This window comes from Leptonotus elevatus, chromosome 13 (genome assembly GCF_054856555.1).
Source record: "Leptonotus elevatus isolate MCC_2025b chromosome 13, RoL_Lele_1.0, whole genome shotgun sequence".
NCBI classification, from domain to species: Eukaryota; Metazoa; Chordata; class Actinopteri; order Syngnathiformes; family Syngnathidae; genus Leptonotus; species Leptonotus elevatus.
In genome coordinates this window covers 22508225-22530042 of record NC_141251.1, presented here as the reverse complement: position 1 = coordinate 22530042, position 21818 = coordinate 22508225, and the positions used below count along the sequence as shown (strand labels likewise).

General features: G+C 41.1%; 1 protein-coding gene and 1 long non-coding RNA gene across 3 annotated transcripts in view; one reads left to right on the top strand and one right to left on the bottom strand.

Moving 5' to 3' along the window:
- The window catches only part of LOC147164215 (uncharacterized), a 26427-nt gene extending 7255 nt beyond the window's left edge, over window positions 1–19172 (bottom strand). The window contains exons 1-3 of one of the 2 annotated variants that reach the window (XR_015096836.1): window positions 16434–19172; window positions 3682–3766; window positions 3544–3619 (exon numbers count right to left, since the gene is read on the bottom strand). This is a non-coding gene — a long non-coding RNA (uncharacterized LOC147164215). The remainder of the gene's footprint in view (window positions 1–3543; window positions 3620–3681; window positions 3767–16433) is intronic. The other variant, XR_015096837.1, reaches the window with a different exon arrangement.
- On the top strand, window positions 16262–21818 carry LOC147164214 (transmembrane protein 41A-B-like). Its single transcript, XM_086092558.1, has 5 exons — window positions 16262–16760; window positions 18204–18354; window positions 18428–18589; window positions 21207–21345; window positions 21429–21818. The coding sequence occupies exons 1-5, from the start codon at window positions 16618–16620 to the stop codon at window positions 21644–21646; spliced, it is 813 nt and encodes a 270-aa protein (XP_085948684.1). The 5' UTR covers window positions 16262–16617; the 3' UTR covers window positions 21647–21818.

The following is a 21818-nucleotide window of genomic DNA, read 5'->3' as shown; positions in this document are numbered from 1 at the left end:
TGTTATAGTTTTGTCATTTGATGATCCTCCCATAATTGACCAGTATGGAAAGTGATTGTTTCCCATAGATATTATCCATACATGTTATTTAAAAATATCATCCCCTTATTCCAAAAGTGTTCTAGTTAATTTGTCATCCATGGCGCGTTTTACCCGTTTCACATAGAAGCAAGTACATACATTGAGTAAAGATATCGCACATAATACCACAACAAGTACAATCAATGGAGGAGTCGTTACTTTTCGTGCAAAGGGTGATAATCCTCTAAATATATCATACCAGTGCGGCGCTGATGATTGTTCCACCGTCTTTGCCACTGCAAGTACCTGTTCCCTGGCTACCACTGTCATCTGTAATTTAGTAATGTTATGACGGTGGTCTTTCACCATCTGTTTTAGCACCTTCGAGTCGCTCAGTACGCAACTATACTTCTCCAAAGAGATACCCAAACGGTTGTCATGCAACACCTCCCACTGGATCAAGGTGAGAGCTGTGGCATCAGTGAAATTGGTTAACCGATAAGTATGATTGTTCCATGTCCACAGCTAGACATCCTTGAGGCAGCCAGAGAATGGTACTTTCGGAATTATTTGTCATTATAATTGCTTTAAATCGATTTCTTTGTACTTTGGCATGTATGTATTGCAATGAACACGCAGTCCAATTCATTCAATCAGTCATATTTTGCAATACCTCATCAGTGGAGTTGTTAACTCTTTCTCGAAACTGCACTTGTTTTTCCCAAATTAATACATTCTGTGCTTGACCTTGCACCGCAGTTGGCATCCACCGTGCCACTTTTACTAATGCATCATGTGTGTATTGTCCAGTGTAGTGCAGCTTGCTTGTAGTAATCTGGTTGTCAATCAGGTTGGCGAATCCCAGCAACGTTCCCGTCCCCCCCAAAAGAGTGTCATACCACGCCCGTCGAGCACGATGACACTCTGGTAAGATAGGGAACTTGATTGTCCAACGTACCTCAGTTCGAATCAATCCATGTGCCACCATCTTCATACAGGATGGCATGATAGGAGTAACGTGGGTTGTGACATAGGTGATTGTCCAGTCAGTGCCATTGCTCTTCCCGGTGCAATTCCTTTTTTCCGTATCATACTCACATAAAGAACACGTGGCATCCACCGTCAGTTGGGTACCCTCTGGCTATCACAGGAATGTCCTGGCCACGGAACCACCTCCGACACACCTGGAGCGGACAATCACTGCTTACGTTGGCAATCAGGCAGGCTTGCCCGCCTGGACAAGTAAAGTAGTCCTTGGTGCGGTTGTCAGCGGCGTTTCTCCACCGCAACCGAAACCACCACACGTGCTCCAGCGTTCGACCAATGGTGGCCGTCTGTCAATGCTGTGGTACGCGTTGGTGTTACTGAGGGTGAAGAAAGTGATTTATTGGAAGCGTATGCTATGGCTAAGTTGGAACAGCGGCCTTACGTGAGTGACTGGCCGGCTAAAACAAAACAATATCACACGCTGTTCATGAGCTTCAGGAAACTGACAGTTCCTTGTGTTCAACATTTTTACAATTGTAATGTAATTTAAGAAAAATGACAATGTAATCTTGTGGATTTAAAGGGGAAATAAACCAATGTGTGATAAAATGCATATTATGTAACACAATTTATAACTAGTTCTGTGTAAATTTGATATTTAGACAAAAAAGTCTAATTTGATCTTTTTCATTTCCCAGCAGTCAAAACATTGGACAAAGGTGTCCAAACTACGGCCCGGGGGCCATTTGCCACCCACCATCCATTTTTTGGCGGCCCATGGCATGCACATGGGTGGAAAATATACAGGAAGGAGGTATGGGGTGCAGAACTATGGAGAGACATTTGGGACAAAGTACAGGGTGTTAAAATTACGGTGTCACATGTAGATGCACACACTAAAAATACAGATTCTGAAGCACTACACAATCAAGAGGTAGACCAGTTAGTAAAAGTGATGATAGTGCAGAGGGAATCCACGTGGGCCTAGCAAGATGGGTACATCAGAAAAGTGGACATTGGGGTATCCAGGGGACCCGACAGTGGGCCCTGGATCGAGGCATTGATCTAAAAATAGATGATGTAAAAACAGCGGTCGAAAATTGTGAAAAAATGCCAAAACAGGTGATAACAAAAGGGGAAAATTTGACCGACAAAGCTGGAGCAATTATAGCGCAGGGGAAAGATAGCTCTGTGGCCGTAATGTATCCTGGAGACGAAAAGTGGGTGTATGTTCCCGTTAACAAATGTTATTTACGAGAAAACTAATTGTCTGTGTGTATGTGTACAGGTATGAATTCACCTCGATTGGGGATCCAAGTACAACGAGAGGATGTATGCTGGCCAAAGACATGGTGGTGCCGGACGATGGGGCATGTGGGGTGGTTTCGGTTGTGGTGGAGAAACGCCACACCCAGGACGACTTTACTTGTCCAGGCAGGCAAGCCTGCCTGATTGCCAACGTAAGCAGTGATTGTCCGCTCCAGGTGTGTCGGAAGTGCTTCCGTGGACAGGATGTTCCTGTGATGGCCAGAAGGTGCCAACTGACGGTGAATGCCACGTGTTCTTTATGCGAGTATGATACGGAAAAAAGGAATTGCACCGGGAACAACAATGGCACTGACTGGACAATCACAGTGAGCCAAGACACGTGGATAGCCAATGGTTCCGAAATCACGGGACGATCCACGTCCCGGTATGCCATATGGGTGTCCCCTAATACTACCACCGATGTCACAACCCACGTTGTTCCTATCGTGCCAACCTGTATGAAGATGGCACATGGACTGATTCGAACTGAGGTACGTTGGACAATCAAGTTCCCTATCTTACCAGAGTGTCATCGTGCTCGACGGGCGTGGTATGACACTCTTCTGGGGGGGGACAGGAACGTTGCTGGGATCCGCCAACCTGATTGACAACCAGATTACTACAAGCAAGCTGCACTACACTGGTCAATACACACATGATGCAGTAAAAGTGGCACAGTGGATGCCAACTGCGGTGCAAGGTCAAGCACAGAATGTATTAATTTGGGAAAAACAAGTGCAGTTTCGAGAAAAAGTAAACAACTCCACTAATGAGGTATTGCAAAATATGAGTGATTGGATGAATTGGACTGCGTGGTCATTGCAATACATACATGCCAAAGTAAATCGATTGAAAGCAATTGTAATAACAAATAATTATTACGAATGGCGAAGGATATGGAATATTACTACTAATGTTTGGTTATGCTTACAGGCGGAAAAAACTGTTTGCAATGACACTGTGTGCACCGGCACATGGGTGCAATATAATGTAACCAACTCTCAGACAGTATGCAGGTATTATGTATTACCCGTCATAGCTTTAAATGCATACTGGATTTTACACATTAAAGGAGAGTGGTTAGCACCCAAAACAAATATGACTATGAGGAAAAGTCTGTATGCTAAATCAAGGTTACACCAATCCATGCCTGAAAGAGGAAAATGCAATGTGTGACTGTGATTTTGAGGTGCCCCGAGATGTGCTATATCAGGTAGGGCCACACACCTTATGTGTAGCTACAACCCGGTTGCATCCCCAGTTGCCGAAAGTACCATTCTCTGGCTGCCTCAAGGATGTCTATCTGTGGACATGGAACAATCATACTTATCGGTTAACCAATTTCACTGATGCCACAGCTCTCACCTTGATCCAGTGGGAGGTGTTGCATGACAACCGTTTGGGTATCTCCTTGGAGAAGTACAGTTGCACACTGAGCGACTCTGAGGTGCTAAAACAGATGGTGAAAGAACACCGTCATAACATTACAAAATTACGGATAATGACAGTGGTAGCCAGGGAACAGGTACTGGAACAATCATCAGCGTCGCACTGGTATGATATATTTAGAGGATTATCACCCTTTGCACGAAAAATACTGACTCCTCCATTGATTGTACTTATTGTGGTATGATGTGCGATATCTTTACTCAATGTATGTACTTGCTTCTATGTGAAACGGGTAAAACGCGCCATGGATGACAAATTAACTAGAACACTTTTGGAATAAGGGGACGATATTTTGAAATAACATGTATGGATAATATCTATGGGAAACAATCACTTTCCATACTGGTCAATTATGGGAGGATCATCAAACGACAAAACTATAACAGGGGTATGGGTCTATAATGAACCCATTTTTGATTTGGACAAATGTGCCAGGACCAATGCGTTATCTGAAAATATTATGAGGTTTCATGAGTCCAGGGGGTGGAATGAAGGGAAAATAACCATGGTTTGATATGTCCTCATGTAACATCTTATATAAGGATATGTTGTTGTCCTGAACTGTTGTACGAATCCAGGTGCCCAACAATTTGTGAATAAAGGGCGGAATCAGCCTGGGAACTCTTCCTTGTTTATACTATAGTCCTAAACATGTTTTCGAGGGTGCCTGGGAATTCCCAGGTTGTATGCCTTGTTTATACTGTAGACCTAAACATGCTTTCGAGGGTGCCTGGGAATTCTCGGGTTGTATGCCTTGTTTCTCACGCTCACCCCTTTTTGCTAACGAATAAAAGACGGAGCGGCACACGGTTCGGGTAGAGTCAGCTGTGGAATACATAAGATTGCCCAGCCGTTTTGCAGCTCGTTTTACCCGGACCGTCGGCTCTCCGGTCTAGTGTCAAGGTAAGCTCTGATGATGATTATATTCTGCTGCTTAGCGTTGAAGTGTGTTGATTGCTGTTTGCGGGGAATAAAAGGTACAATTATTCTAGCACAATACAGGTGTTGATTACTGTTTGCGGGGAATGTAAGGTACAATTATTCTAGCACAGTACAGGTGTTGATTGCTGTTTGCGGGGAATAAAAGGCACAATTAATCTAGCACAGTATATCAGTCTCTGTGTATTCATTGTTGCCGCCAACCACTCACGATCCTGCATAAAAATATAAAAGTGAAGTAGTGTTTTCCACAAAACAAATGCCGTAAGAGAACAATTGGCTGCTACATCACTCATGGCCTTCCAGAACCGCATCGCGGTCGACATGCTTCTGGCGGAACAAGGAGGAGTGTGCACAATGTTCGGTGACCAGTGCTGTACATTCATTCCGAATAACACAGCTCCGGATGGGTCACTCACGAGGGCTATCGAGGGCCTGCGCATTCTAAACCACAGAATGAAGGAGTATTCGGGGGTGGACGCCTCTATCTGGTTTAAGTGGTGGGATAAAACATTTGGAAAGTATAAACACTTAGTTTTTTCTGTCCTGATTTCTACAGCCATGTTTACAGCTATTCTTACTTTGTGTGGATGTTGTTGTATTCCCTGCATTCGCGCATTGCTCAACCGGCTTATCTCAACTGCTCTAGCCCCCACAAATTCAAAATTGGCAGAAATGTATCTTTTGCTCGGTAATCTCAATGGTGACTTGAGTGACATTAGTGACTTACTTGATTTGGAGGAAAACATTTTTCTTCCTTCAGATCCTTTCTACTAACCTCCTGTTGTTCATGACGTTTTGCTGTCTGATTACATTTAGCAACTGGTTAATGATTCAATTGAATAAAGTTTTCTATGAGTTTCTTTTGATGATAAGTTCTAGTGCAAATGCAGAATAAACGGGGTAATGTTAGGAAAATTATATATATATTCATTATACATTCACTAAAACGTATTTAAGCTGGTTGTTGTGGGAATTTGTGCATTATGCCTTTTGTCAAACATATTCAGAATGTCTGCAGTGAAGAAGTGTTGGATGAAGATCGCTTTGAACAGACGCATTAAGGCCCAGGAGACGCTTATCAGATCCACGACTGACGCATGACGACGGCTGCCAAGGGTTGATGACTGGTGTAAACAAATGACTAAGCAAAAATACCTTGCCTTAGAATAACATATGACTGGTGTAAACACCTCTGATAATGATTAGCCACACCCTGTATGGGCTGGGATGGGCTTTTGCTGTGTTCAATAAAGACCAAGCTGAACGAGAGGAAGGGAGAGCATCTGGTTGCCATGCCTCCGTACCTTGTTCTCTGGCTAGCAACAAAAGTTTCGGTGTCTTTGCCTCCTTTTGTTGAGTGATGATTTCTACAAATGTCTGCAGGTAAACCTGACATTTGATTAACTTAAATATTTTAATAATAAGTCAATAATAATAACAAAGAATATAAGAAAGGAACAAACATTATTTTCAAGACAAGATGTTATTTCCTCAACAATATCATTTTTAAACAGAAACACACATTTGAAACCCAACCTTTGCAATTCTTGTTGTACAGTGGATGGTTTTGCAGAAACCCCAGATGTGGCATGGCAGGACAAACAGAATGAAAAGAACGGGCTTGATGTGGAGATACCCCAGAGGTAGAAGGACGGACTTGATGAATATGCCAGGATTGTTTACAGGACAGAAAACATATTTGAGATAAATGTCTAATGAAAGATAACCTAACTATCACCCTCAAGCATCATCTGTTCAATGTTGTATTCTTAGCATTTACTGAAATGTTAAAAAAAATTAACAATATATTCTGATTTTTTCAAGTTAACACGCTGACAATCATGCAACTATCAGTGCCATTAGCGATTTATGCAAGATTCGCTTTTAGCGGTGAAACTGACCTGTGATAGATCTCCACTCTGATCAGCCATAATTGGACTGTGCTATGAAGACAATCTTCTGTTTCAATTTAATTATAACTGTTTAGATTTAGTCATAACTGTGTTAACTCAGTAAAGTTTGATGAGTGAAGATTCTTCCTTCCACTTATCTGGGAAAGTGTTGTGTTGGGAGGTTTCCTGTGTTTTATCTGAGGATGTGTATGTTTAAGTGCTGTCAGAGTTTCTGCTCATCAGGTCATCAGGTCTAAGGTCTAAAGGACAGATCTGGGTATGGTGCTGTCAAAGTCTTATTTGCTTTCTCCTGTCTCCCTTCTGGGGTTGAACTAAAATATGATGCTGTCAAAGTCTTATTTGCTTTCTCCTGTCTCCCTTCCATGATTCACAGGACTGGGGGATTAAGGGAGGGGGGGAGCTGTATCCTGTAGGAGGCTTGTACTACTTTTTCAATATTGTATAAGAATGCTGTGAGTCCGCTGTAAACACACACACTGAGGGAAATCACTGATTCAGTGAGCTCGGCTGTGTCTCAGAAATTTCTGATAATAAAACCTTTGAAGGAAAAACTTCACAGATCTCAACTCTGATTCTGAAAACAATTAACACGCGGAAAACATAGATCGTTTTCTAACAGCTACAAAAGAGAGGCCGTAAATTTTGACAAAAATAAGATAAGGTACACATGCAACGCACAATTCAAGACACAAGAAGAGTTCAGTTAAAATTGGTATAGACATTTGAAGGGAAAAATAACCATGGTTTGATATGTCCTCATGAAACCTCTTATATAAGGATATGTTGTTGTCCTGAACTGTTGTACGATTTCAGGTGCCCAACAATTTGTAAATAAAGGGCGGGATCAGCCTGGGAACTCTTCCTTGTTTATACTACAGCCTTCCCTGCTTCGCAAACATGTTTTCGAGAGTGTCTGGGAGAAGGCTTGGACAGCCCGGTTTCTCACGCTCACAACTTTTTGCTGACGAATAAAAAACGGAGCGGCACACGGTCCGGACGGAGTCAGCTGTGGAACACGTATGATTGCCCAGCCGTTGTTGCAGCTTGCTTCACCCGGACCGTGGGCTCCTCGGTCTAGTGGCAAGGTAAGCGCTGATGATTATCATATTATGCTGCTTAACGTTGTAGTGTATTGATTGCTGTTTGCGGGGAATAAAATGTACAATAATTCTAGCAAATCGAGTCGTGATTATTGCTGTTTGCGGGGAATGAAAGGTATAATCATTCTAGCAAATCGACCGTTTGCGGGGAATGAAAGGTATAATCATTCTAGCAAAGCGCAGGTGTTGATTACTGTTTGCGGGGGATAAAACGTACGATTATCCTAGCACAGTATAAATGTTGATTGCTATATGCGGGGAATAAAAGACACAGTTATTCTTGCAAAAGTATATCAAGTCTCTGTGTATTCATTGTTGCCGCCGACCACTCACGATCCTGCATAAAAATAGAAAGGTGAAGTAGTGTTTTCCACAAAACAACATTGCAATTCAAAGTCAAGAAACTGATAGGACAAAAGGCGTCACGTGTCTGTCGGGAACGCGCATGAAGCTACACATACAGATCAGCGCGATTGGCTCTACGAGAATACGCCTCGGTTCTTTAGGTGCGAAAAGAGGTGCAAAAGTTTGCACACATGGGGCTCGCTTTTTTTTTTTCAAGCAGTGAGTGAGAAGAGCAGATTCGTGCACTTGTAACTGATGATTCGTGTCCATGTGGTTGAGAATGAATGTTTGATAAAGTTTAATCCCCGATACAGATTTGCTGTCAGAGTATTTTACAACACTTACGCATACAGATCATGTTCTACATGTGTGTGGCTCATGCTCTACATGTGTGTGGCTCATGCTCTACAAGTGGGTGGCTCATGCTCTACAAGTGTGTGGCACTTATGCACCAGTTTAGGCGGTGATTAGGTGCCAATCAAAGCAGTGTGTCGCAACTGCAGATTCGAGACCTCGTGTTTGTTGATTTCTATCTGTGCACTTAGAAAATATTTCCACGATATTGTTGTGTGTGTTTTTTTAAGACTATGAATCTTCAATTACACATATGCGCCTCCAGGTGTACGGGTACAAATATGCAGATACGTTTGTGTGCATTTTTTTTGTATGTGCACATTCCTCATGTTACGGTATTTGTCACTTTTGCACCCGTTTTGGCGGTGATTAATGTGCCGATCAAAGCACAGTGTCGCAACTGCAGATTCGAGAGCCCGTGTTTGGTGATTTGTATCTGTGCACTTAGAAAATATTCCCACGACATGGTTGTGTTTTTTTACGGCTATGGATCTTCAATTACGCATATGTACCTCGTGGTTTACGGATGCGAATATGCAGTTACGTATATGTGCATTTGGTTTACGGGTACATATATGAAGATACGTGTAGTTAATGTATAGGCACATGCCTCATGTTACGGGTATGTGTCACTTTTGCACCCAATTGACCTCCATATAGGCCACAGTTAGCAGTCGAGTGTAAAAATGTGACAAACTCTGCAATGCACTGTAGCAATAATTGATGTTTTCTTTTTGGACGACTTAGTAATTTGATTGGCGCTTGAGGAGGTCGTAATTCCCTCAAAAGCCTATAAGGGCACCACGTTCTGTTTACTTTCACTTTTGGAGAAACACGAATACAATCAAAATCCTCATTTATTTATTCATAATCTGATGTCGCCACATTCAATGTTCGTGGTTCTTTGTATTACTAAAATAATTACTAATCCACTCGGACACAAACACAATTGAGACTGAACTAAATTTAGCGCTAGTTACCACAAAATGTTGAAATCCACCTCACTAAGTGTCTGGAGAAGAAGAATCTCCCGATTTTTGGCAATGTCATTTTGGTTTCCCTGTGAGACGTGAGTGACTGTTTAAAATAAGTTTTACAGTATGTCCAGATAGATTGTTTTGGACGAACATCAATAAGTTAACGTTTTGCACAAGCTAAATATAAATGCATGAGGTGAATGATGAACAGAGATGTGAAACAGGAAACAGAACTACGGAGCAGCCTTCCAAATAAAAGCATAGATTTCAAAATAAGATATTTAAACATCACACACAAAACAGCTTGAAGAATTCTTAACACTTAATATATATATATATATATATATATATATATATATGCCTTATGTTTTTAATCTAGAATTGGGGGATTTAATAACATTAATAACATTATGTGGCAGTAAATAAAGTGCACGAGGAACACATTATTTTTTTAATAGGGTGTGTGGAAAATGAAATAACGGGACAAAATGAGAACAAAAAAACGTAGGTATTGTTATGGTATCGGCATCGGCCGATACTGCAAAGCTGGGTATCGGAATCGGTATTGGGGGCCAAAAAATGGTATCGGAACAACACTAATGTCAATGAACACAAAAACAATTTCCAAAATGATGACGAAGACTAAATTTAAATTGCAAAAATGGGTACACCCCACAGAACGTCTCTGGAGCAAAGCTCAACTTGCCCAAATTTTAGACTACAAACGTCTACAGGTGAGTCTCATTATCCATTACACAGGTGTCAAGCAGACAGTTGATTATAAATAGGTGTTACTTAAAAAAAAACTTTCCCACTTGTTTTTGTATTCATTGAGATATTGTTTAAAATGTTACTTTTCAAAGGGGGGGTACCCTTTTGCGCTGAGCACTATACATTATGTTGCTGGTTATATATTTCAAACCCTTCCTGCTCAGTGAAAAACCCCAAACGATTATTTAATGCTTAAAGCTGCAATATGCAACTTTTTTCCAAAAAATAACTTTACAATAAGCTTTTTATTTGACCATTTATGACTGAAATGCCTTCTAATTAGTAGATTAACACCTTAGCTGTTCACAATGGGTACTCCTGCAAGACTCTGGCCAATAGTTTTCAGATTTGATTCGGGTTAGAATTTCCCGTGCCCTGTCTGCGGATGTGAAGTAATGTAGCTTTAACAGACCGCAGCGACGTTACATCTCTCAGCTAACGGTATGTGCAGTTTCATTTTTCGTCAGCAGGTGGCAGTAGCAATTCGAAATGGAATATTCTACGTTCAGTAGCTTTAAAGTGAAAGAATATTCCTTGCGGGGTGACTTCTTAAGACAAAACTTTAAAAAAGAACTCACTTTAGGCCAGATTGGAAAATGCATCATGACAAGCCTAAAAACAGGCTGGCTGCAACTCACAGGAGAAACAAGTGATGCTACAAATATATGAACATTGTTTAAACTGTCCAACAGCACATTAATTCATTTAAAATGAGCTTAAATATGTCACGTAGCCAGGGTAGTGACGTACATGTCCCGACTTGTTCTAAAAATAGCAACCGTCATGCGGGAGGTAAGCTGCAATGATAACGGGCCCTCCCAAGTTCAAGGAGATGAAGAAATACTTATCAATACAGGGGAAATGTCACCAGCTAAACAGTTACTCACTACTTTTGCGTCCCCAACAGGTGTCGATCTTGTTGTTGCTGCTGCAGGCTGTAAATTTCCATAGACGCAGTGAAAATATTTGCCGTTTTTGGTAACTTGGCAATCAACTTTTTGCTTTCCTCCTCATTCTTTTCAGCCCCACTGGGATAACTTTGTTAAATTTTTTACGTTCTCCTTTCTTCTCAGTTTCGCTCGTTGCCGTTACTTCTCGCCCTTCCGCTCTGTTTTTGTGCATGCACATGCGCAATAAGATGGACTGATCCATTAGTGGAAACTGAGGGGAGGGCCCCAAATGACATACGTTACAAAAAGCCTTCTGCTTGCATTTTAGCGACATGATTTGGATCAAAAATATAACTAATTTGCGTAAATAAGTAAAAACTATTGTTAAAAAGGTTCCAAATATTAATAGTCATCATTATTATATTTGTATATTTTCCATATTCCACGTTAAGAATAGAGTGACGTTACTTCTGTTATTCGCGCATTGCATTCTGGGTCCATCACTTGTTGCGCAGCGGTTATTGTGCAGTTGGACGCCACCATGACAGACTGTGTTGCGAGCTGTGGTGATCGTGTGCGTCTTTGACCAAAAGTCAGTACACTAAGTAGTGTTTTAGTTTATGTGTACCGTGTTTATTTGTCGCACTACCGTGTGTCTTGTGTGCCTTATTAAGCTCAGACTCCGATTTGATTGACAGCTCGTTGAGTACCTCTTTGAAGTTCGCTATGTAACTAATTAAGTGTCTTAAACACCATTTAGCTACATAAATGTGTTCTCTTCTGCGTGTTAGACATTAGTAGAGAAGTTCACTAAAGTTTTGTGTGCTTATTTGCATGTTTTGCCCCACTTTGCACATAATGTCTGCCGTCAGTTTGGGACATTATGCTCTCACTGCGCGCCGCCATTACGCGACGTCCACGGCCGTAGTCGGCCACAATAATGTTTAGTGGTTTGTTACTAAACATACACACATTGAACCTCTTAGAAAATGATCCTTATGTTCTCCGCGTGTTCGTAAAATCAGACTGGAGATCGGTGAACAGGTCCTTCGAAGGATTTATTTTACAGAAATTTCTGGACACAGACAAGATACAGACAAAATCGCTGTGGTTCCCCTTGTGTGTGTGTGTCCCCTCCCACTTGTAGTCGTTCTTATAGTTTCAGCATAGCAGCCCCAAAAAAAACCTTCCCTTCCTCTTCCTCCTTTGCTGCCCTTAAGCCCCGTCCCTCTCCAGTGCCGCCCCTAAGTCCCAAGACACAGTACTCAATACACATGGACAGATGGCCGATTGATGTGGAAATATAGTAGGTCAGACAACCTGGCACCCCGACAGATAGCCAACCGGGCGAAAACACAGTAGGCCGCAGACAACCTGCCCCCCCCCCCCCCAAAGCAAACACAACTTTACAAAGGAATCCTTTTTAACACATTTTCTCCCCCAAAACAGATGGCTAATTACGTGGGAAAAGGAAGGAAGAATCTTCAAACGTTCCGTCACATTATTACACTCATCAAGCTTTGCTGAGGAAATTAAAGCAGTTATGACTACATCTAAACTGTTATAACTAAAATCAAAACAGTTATAATTAAATTGAAACAGCAGAATGTCAACAAACCATACGCACATTGAACCATACACACATAAATGATCAGACCATGCATACACCGGACTTCAGGATTGCAAGCATCCATAGTTAGCCACAGTGCCTGCATCATAGCAGCCCATGCCTGTATGCCTGTACACTAAAGTGCAACTACTGTAACCGCCTCTTGCTGATGTTCCTGGATTAAAGCTGCCAATCCACATCTTCGCTCCACTGTTGCTTTGTGTTCTGACTGACACCCCGAGGGCGAAAAGAGATACTCTATTTGAATCGCACCTATACAGTCCAAACCTAGCCTCTCCAACAACTATATTGGCCATTAGTGTATGAGGAATTTTATGGAGTCATCTAGAACGTGAGGCCCTAGGCAACTGCTTAGGTTTACCTAATGGTAAGTCTCTGGTCCTACCTGTCTCCCTGATCACATTTGCTGTAATTGTCCAGTCATCTGGAAGTACCTCCTGTCTCAACTCCGTCCTGAAAGTCATACAACACTATCTTTTTTCAGCTTCCACTTTTTCGTCCTCTGCTCTGCCTTTGCCGTCTTTGTCTTCCTCATCACCAGAGTCATTTTACACACTAACATCCTATGCTGTATGGCTACACTCTCACCTACCACTACTTTGCAGTCGCTGATCTCCTTCAGATTACACCGTCTACACAAGATGTAGTCTACCCGTGAACTCCTACCTCCACTCTTTTAGGTCACCCTATGTTACTGCCTCTTCTGGAAGAAACTATTCACAACAGCCATTTCCATTGTTTTTGCAAAGTCAACCACCATCTGTCCTTCTGCGTTCCTCTACTGGATACTGTTAGGAGGCAGATCTTTCCTCCAGGTGTTCGTTTTCTTTCGGGTAGTGAGAATGTTGGTTATCCGAATGCAGTCTGGAGATCGATGAACAGTTGCTTCGAAGCTTTTATTTCTACAGAATATTCCGGGCACAAATGAGTTCCAGACAATGGCTGCAGTCTCTCACAAGTGCGAAGATTTCAGAGGACTTACAACATTCTTATACTATCTTGAAGGGCGGTACCACAAAGCCCCCCGCAAACAGCCCACCCGGAGTTCACCAGACATGAGATAAGACTTTTAAAGACATCATTCATTACATATTGACTTCAACCACAGACAATGGCCAATTGTTGTGGAAATAGAGGAGGTCCCAGTCATGACGGCACCTGGAGACATCATTCAAACACATTGACAATGGCCCATTGTTGTGGAAATAGAGGAGGTCCCAGTCATGACGGCACCTGGCAGAAATTGCGATAACACTCACAAAGCTCTACTGAGGAAATAAGGAAATTAAAACAGTTATGACTAAATCTGGGCAGAAGACCCTCTTCAATACCAAACCTGCCCATCACCTCCTCAGCACCTCTGTTTCCTGCACCAACATGTCCATTGAAGTCTGCACCAAAGACAACTCTCTCATTTCTAGGGATGCTCTGCATCATTTCATCAAGGTCCAACTAAAAGTTATCCTTCTCCTCCAGCTCACATCCTACCTGTGGCGTATACCCACTAACAACATTGATCATCACACATTCGATTCCTCATCACTCTATCTGACTCTCTTTTACCTCCAGGACATTTATAATTAACTCCTCCTTCACGATAACTCCGACTCCATTTCTCTTCCTATCTACACCATGATAGAACAACTTGAACCCTGCTCCTAAACTTCTAGCTTTTAGAGCATCTTTGAAGTTAATTTCCTTCAATTAGTGTACGTGCAGGAGGAGCGTGAGGGAGTCCTTGAGCGAGGAAAGAGAGATGTGCCTTAGTTTGCATTATACTTAGTTTAAAAAAAAAAAGTGTACATGTGAAGTGCGTTTTAAAAATAGCTCACCAGTGATTAGACACTGTGTCTTGCCAAGAACTTAAAACAGAGGAAGAATATCAACATTTATTTACTTATGAACTTAACATGGTACATGTTTCTTAATGTACTGTGTAATGTAATGTTTTTTACTTTTTTTTTGTTTGTTTCAAAACGAAATACAATGTATTACATGAAAAAAAATTCTGTTTTTATTTTCCCAAATATTTCAAATAAGCACATTTTAGAGCTGTAATTTTAATACTTTGATATTTTTGCTCATATCGGCTCATGCCTATTCATCAAGTGTGTCTGTGAACGCTACTCCTTGCTCTGCAGTGTGTGCACATTTAAACCAGGCATGCCACTTGGTGGTAAACCAGAAGAGCTACTAACAACAGGGCTTAAAGTAAAAACAAATCCTGAGCCTGAACTTTTTCCGGGGAGCGGTGTTGCAGTGTCCAACGTCCCGATTTGATTCGTCGCTGTGGATGGACTGGGCATTTGACAAATTCATGAAATTCCCGATGGTCAGTCCTCCCCAAATGTCAGGTCATTTCTTTCATTATCCATTTATATTAGGTATAATACAGTATAGCACTGTGGGTTGCAGACCCCTCTTGTGCTGCAGCTATAGAATATTTTGGTATTCAAATATCCTACGGAAAATTCTATTGAATAATCAGGTATTTGGATAAAAATATTTTTGCATGGTGAAAGAACAATTATGAATACAGAAGACATTAAACATATATTTCCACTTATTAATGATCAACCAACTTTCATTTCTAGATAATAAACTCCTATTTTTTAATATATTTTTTAACTTAAATTTAAATTCTGCTTAACCACATTATTTTCCTCTAAAATGTTAGGGAGATTTTAGACAAATCTCTCCCCATGGATTTTGGAATGACCTTCTGTTAAATATTAGGAAACCTCCCTCTCTACGCACTTTTAAAACACATCTTTGTTTTTTTTTGGCGTTTGACTCAGCATGAAACTCATCATTGTTTCAATGTTTTATAGTGCTTGCTGTATTTTGTTATTAATTTATTTATTTTATTTACTTATCTACTTGTGTTATTTTATTGACTTATTAATTTACCCACTTAAAATAATTATTAATTTATTTGGTGTTATTTTTGTTTTACCTACTTTACCTTGTTTTACCTACTTTATTCCATGACTGATTTTTACTCCATGTACAGCACTTTGTATGAAATGAAATTCCGAGTTGAGTAGTTTTTGGTCTGTGAGACAAAGTGTCAAAACCACAGTTGTGATTTTGTCGACCGTCAACTGCACAATTGAGTGAGCTCAGTTTATTAAACTCATCTCTAGTAACGACAACTGTGTCCAGCTGTCAGCATCAAAGTGTGCAATCATCACATTGATTAGAAGCCTTTCATGAATGTTGCCATGAAGGTCCCCAAAAAACAGCAAGTTGTGCGCCCCCCCCCCCCCCCCCCATAACACTGAACAGTTGGACAAGTTCATTTAAAATGTTAAAAGTCAAATTAAGATAACCTGTAAAAATTTCTGTTTTACCGTTACTGTACACTTTTAATTTATAACTAAAATGCTTAAATTGATACTTCAACTTTGACAAAAGTATTTTTAAATCCTAATAGAGTAACGAACGTGAGCACTGTTGACACCACTAAAATCCAAAACTATTCCAACCGCAGTGCAGTACACAGACCCATTTGTAACTTGTTACCATGCCACCATCTTGTAGCCAGACCCTCTCACTACAACCTAGTGTGCACGGCAGCTAATCAACGGTCCTTCAATTGACCAGTTTAAACGGGCATACATTCCTTAAAAACAAGTTCACGTCATGAACACCGACACGTTTAATTTGGCTTAGAAGAAAAAGAGAGCATCGCTTGTTTAAAACAAACAAACAAACAACCAAACAAAAACGTAAACGAGTCTTACCAGAGAAAGTTGCCACTCGCCGGGTGTCACCTGATCCGATGCTGTCATGAGTCGCGTGTCGGCGGGTAATAGACACCGAGCCTTCCCGGGGTCGGTGCGTCGTCCAACTGGACCGCACCACGTAGCCGCCTGCCTCGTATTTCCCTTCTTAAATGCACAAGTCACTGAGCGGAGCCGCTAAAACATGCGCTCCCTTGCCGGGTTAGCGGCCACCGTGGCGGCGGCCAGCGTCTACCTCTACGTGCTCTCCACTCACCTCCTGCCGGCGGATGAGTACGTGACGCCGGCCATGCCTGGGGCCCCCCAGCCAAAGCCCCACTACTACAAGTAGGTCAACAATTAATGAGTCACACTTATCCTTTAATTTTGTAATAATTGTATATTACACATTACAGTGCTATTTTTCAACAGGACAAATTAAACTTGAAAGTAAAGAAATGACAGGGTTTTACAGTTTATTGTACAATGGGCAGTGGCAGAGCAGCACAGGATTTTCATTGCCTCCTCCAGCTAAAATAAATAAATAAAACAAAAAACAATAAGGGGGAACAAGGAAAAGCGTACAGATGGAATTTATTATAACTTCCTTTTGATATATAGTAGAGCCGCTCTTTTTTTTCCAGCTTTGTGCCCCCTTATTTAATACGGATGCCCCATATAATTTTTCAGCAACATAGGGTGGGGGTGGTGGAATTCGGAACAGGGGATTTGGCATTACTATTTTTCCATTTGCTGCCAATATACAGTACTTCCGCCTTTTTTATGCCCTTCTGCCTGAGACGCCCCTTTCTGTGTGGCAGCCGTGGCTCAGGGTGTAGAGACGGTTGTTCAGTCATGTGTCGTTGTGTCCTCGGGCAAGGCACTTCTCACACAACTTTGACTCTCCTTGCCCAGATGCAGGGGCATTATAGTATCTTAATTGCTACGTTTTCTTTCATTATATTCAAGCGGCTGCGTAGCTGAAGAGGGCAGAAACACACACAATATAATCCCCTCTCCAGAAAAAAATTAAATAATCCCCCTTGTACTTGTATGTAACATAAGCCCGTGGCTCTCGTCCAGCACCTGCTGAGCCTCTCATCAGCGCCACTTCCTATTGGTCGCAGAGCCCAACATGTGGCCTCGCCATTGGCCATCATGAGCACACGCGACTCTTGAACGTGTTAAGTATTTCGGGAGGGAAATGTGTCATGGTGGGCACTTTTATTTTCACCCATTGCGTAATGGCTCTGGCGTAAACACTCGTCTTGTCTCCTCGTTAGCAAAAGCGGACTGTCTGTAGTCGCCGCTTCACAAATGCGTGTCAACTACTCCAACATCCTTCATTCCCTTTGCTGTAAAGAGTCAAAAATAGCTAAATTTCCCAGAATGCAACACACACACAGCTTGTGTTCCTCAGGGGCGGCCAACCAACAATAAATCACACTACTTGGACGAAACAGACAAGAGCAATTTAGGTGCATCAAAAAGAAATAATCCAACTTTGACATTTCCCTTAAAGGCCATTCATATAGACTATCTTTAGACTGTCAATCATAGTATTTTAGTCCTGGAAGCTGTGACGGATAAAAGTACTGAAACATCAAGTAGGAAGCATGCAAAATGTTACAACTAAGGTGCCCACGCAAAAATATGTAAATAAAATAATAAATATCCACAAACAGATTCATCTGCAAGTGTTGGGGCATCCACTGTCTAGTGATTTCTCTTTTCAATCTTTTGAGGTTTACTGAACCAAGTTCTGGAGTTTGTGTTTTTCCCATTCTCCAGGCTGAAGTTCCCGTCAGATCTGGACGAGCTTCGGGAGCTCGCCGAGATGCTCAAGTTCTACAAACAGAAGCACCACGGCTACGTTCTGCTGCTCTTCTGCAGCGCGTACCTTTACAAGCAGTCCTTTGCCATTCCCGGCTCCTCCTTCTTGGTGAGACGCTCGTTTCCTTTCACAATCCAGAACCTGATTCACTATCACTGCTCGTTATTGTTTCCCGGGTCAGAACATGCTGGCCGGTGCCATATTCGGACCCTGGGAAGGCTTGGCGCTAGCATGCCTGCTCACCACCACGGGCTCAACATTCTGCTACCTGCTGTCGTCCGCCTTTGGGAAGCAGCATGTGGTTCGCGTTTTCCCGGACAAAGTGGCGCTGCTGCAGAGAAAGGTATGGTGATTATTTTTTTTGCTCGTTGCTACACTGTTGAATAAGCAAAAAAAAAAAAAATGAGGTACAGTGGTACCTCGGAGTTTGAACACAATCCGTTCCTGTGAAGTGTTTTAAGTCCGAATTGTTCAACCTCCGAAACATTTTTTAGGAAATAATGTAAATGCAATTAATCTGTTCTCAAGCTCCAAAAACAGAAAATTCCCATTTTAATTTATATTTATGTAAAAAAACATGTACACACTGTACAGTGTTTTAACATTAAAAAATACCTTACCTTTGTTGTTGTGGTGTGATGGCCTCAGTGGATAAAAAATGCTATGTTAATGAATGCATAGTTTAGTTTAGTGCCGAGTTAGTGTATTTTACAAGGGGTCCTTGTGCGCTGTTTAGCATCAGGCACGTTGTTGAACAGCTAAGGGGGGTCCTTGTGCCATTATTTACGGAAGTAGTTACAACGGCAAGATAATCTCCTTCCTAAATCCACTATGGTTCATAGCACAGTACGTTTTTCTTTTCTGCCACTGGCACTGCTGTCTTTCTTTGGGCCCATGTCAAAGAAAATTGTTGTGGAAAAATCCAAATGCACTCGTGAATGTACGGAGCACCTCCGGGAGTATTCGCCCACTTTGACTGGAAATGAGCAGCGCTTCGTCTCAACTACCGCACGTGAGCATTCGGCATCACTCGGCTTCACTCAGCTACCCGATCGAGGTACGTTCGGCTTTTCTTGGTTTGCTTCGGTGTTCAAACTCCGAGAATGAGGTCAAACTTCAAGGTATTTTTTACTCAGATTTTTTGGTCGAAGTCCGATTTGTACGAGTTCCGAGACGTTCGAACTCCGAGGTTCCACTGTAATCGGTTGGCTCACGTTTTTTTTTAAATTGTTGATTCACTTTTTTTTAGTTGATCAACTCAAAAGTTAAAGTTTTTCAGAACTTGAATGGTTTGATTACACCCTTAATTTTTTAAATACATTCTCTACAGCAACCCAATTTTTCTCAGTTACTAATTTATAAATGTTAGTTTTAAAATTACTGGATACAATTAACAAGTCCAAACCATAAGTACACTGTGTCCTCACGAGGGGGTACACTGTAGGGGTGTGAATTGCCTAGTAGCTTGCGATTCGATCTGTATCACGATTCATAAATCACGATGCGATTCGATACTGATTAATCCCGATACTAATCTATAAATCAAGTATTGTGATTTTTTTTTTTTACTCAAATTGAGAAAATACTCATCAATAAACTTGTACATGTACACTGTAAGATTTGTATGAAAATGTACTTCAGGTTTATAAACTGTGGTCCACCGTATTTAACAAACAAACAAATCAAATTTTAAGGCTTAATGTTCCATTAATATAACATTCTTACATGCTTAAATTAAGACATTTTGTTGAATATTTCCATAAAAAATGTATCTTAAAAAAATCTATTCGGCTGCATATTGAATCGATACGAGAATTGTGCGCTGTAATATCACGATATTTACCGAATCTATTTTTATTTTTTTTACACCTCAAGGGTACAGGGTACACACAGACAAACAACCTTGGGACAATTCAGAGAGTTCAATTAACATACCATGCATATTTTTCGCTATGTGGGAGGAAACTGGATTACCCAGAGAAAATCCACGCAGTAACGTAGAGAAAATGCAACCTCCACCCAGGAAGGCCGGATTCGATCTTCCAACCTCTGCACTGGGAGGCAGACATGCTAACCAGTTGGCCACTGTGCCGCCTGCTATGAGCATAGTTTCTATAATCTAACAGAAATTATTAATTTATTCAAACCAGGTAAGGAAACTGAGAACAGATTATCATTTACAATGTCAACAGCAGAGTAAAATAAAATTACAAAACAGTAAAATAAATTGAATATATGAAACATACACAAAAGATGAAACAAGACATAAAATATTACATTACATACATTAAGTTTTTTTTTTTTAGTATGTAAATAAATAAATAAATCATAAATAATTTTATATGTAAATATTACCTTTTTTGAAACAATAGAAATAAGGTTTAAAATCATGAAATAACTACATTTTATTAAATTACAGCTAATTTATGTTAAGTTATCCATACGCAAAAACTAGTATAGTTCAATTTAATCAAAAGATTTTAGTACAAATTACTCATAAAAGCATACAAAGTTAAACCAACTTAAAAAAGTTAAGTTAGTAGTAGTTTTTATAAAATGTTTATAGAGTATTGTGTATTTAATCTATTTGATCATTTTGAACGTTCGGTTTTACCGTGATAGACAGAATTTGTGGAGAACGTCAACCAAAATGTGTCATAAAAATGAAAATTCAGGACCTGAAGCCAGTTTTACTGAGCAACATGAAATTTGGTAGGCATGTCTATTATAAGTACCCTAGGCTAAACGCACCAAAAGTCTTAAGAAGTCATGCCTGTGAAAAGACACAGGAAGTCTGCCATTTGATTCTAATATGACAATTTTACGGTCATTTTGGCCATTTTTCCACAGCTACTTCAAGGATGAACTCATCCTAAAAATTGCTCAATATAATCACCATCGTGCTTGTCTTTCCGTCCATATCCTTCCTCTCTTTCCTATCTCTTCCTCCTCTGTGTAAGGTAGAGGAAAACCGTAGCAGCTTGTTTTTTTTCCTCCTCTTCCTGCGCTTTTTCCCCATGACTCCAAACTGGTTCCTTAACATCACCTGTCCTGTCCTCAACATCCCCTTGCCCATCTTCTTTTTCTCCGTCTTCATCGGTGAGCACCCCAATCTTTCAACACCACACAAACCACAAACGCCCGGCTCACTAAAAAGCGCTCCTGCGGGTTTGCATTCTCAGGTTTGATACCTTACAACTTCATCTGCGTGCGCACGGGCGCCATCCTCTCAGAGATCCACTCTCTGGAAGATATCTTCTCGTGGGCCATGCTAGCCCAGCTGCTGGCCATTGCGTTGGCGACTCTGGTGCCTGGCGCGCTTATAAAACACTACGGTCAAGCTCACCTCAAAGTGAAAGATATGGATGGAACGCGGGACAGCAATCGGAAGATGCGATGATGGAGTTAGGACGAGGACTTTGATTACCGGAGGTCTTCATTGCTGAACCTTACACCGTAAGCCTTGACGTCACTGTGAAAAAACATTGTTGAAGTGGAAGACAAGTCCAAAATGTTCTTTGCAATACTATGTTCTATATCCTATGGAAGAGGATTAGGGCCAGTGAAGAGAG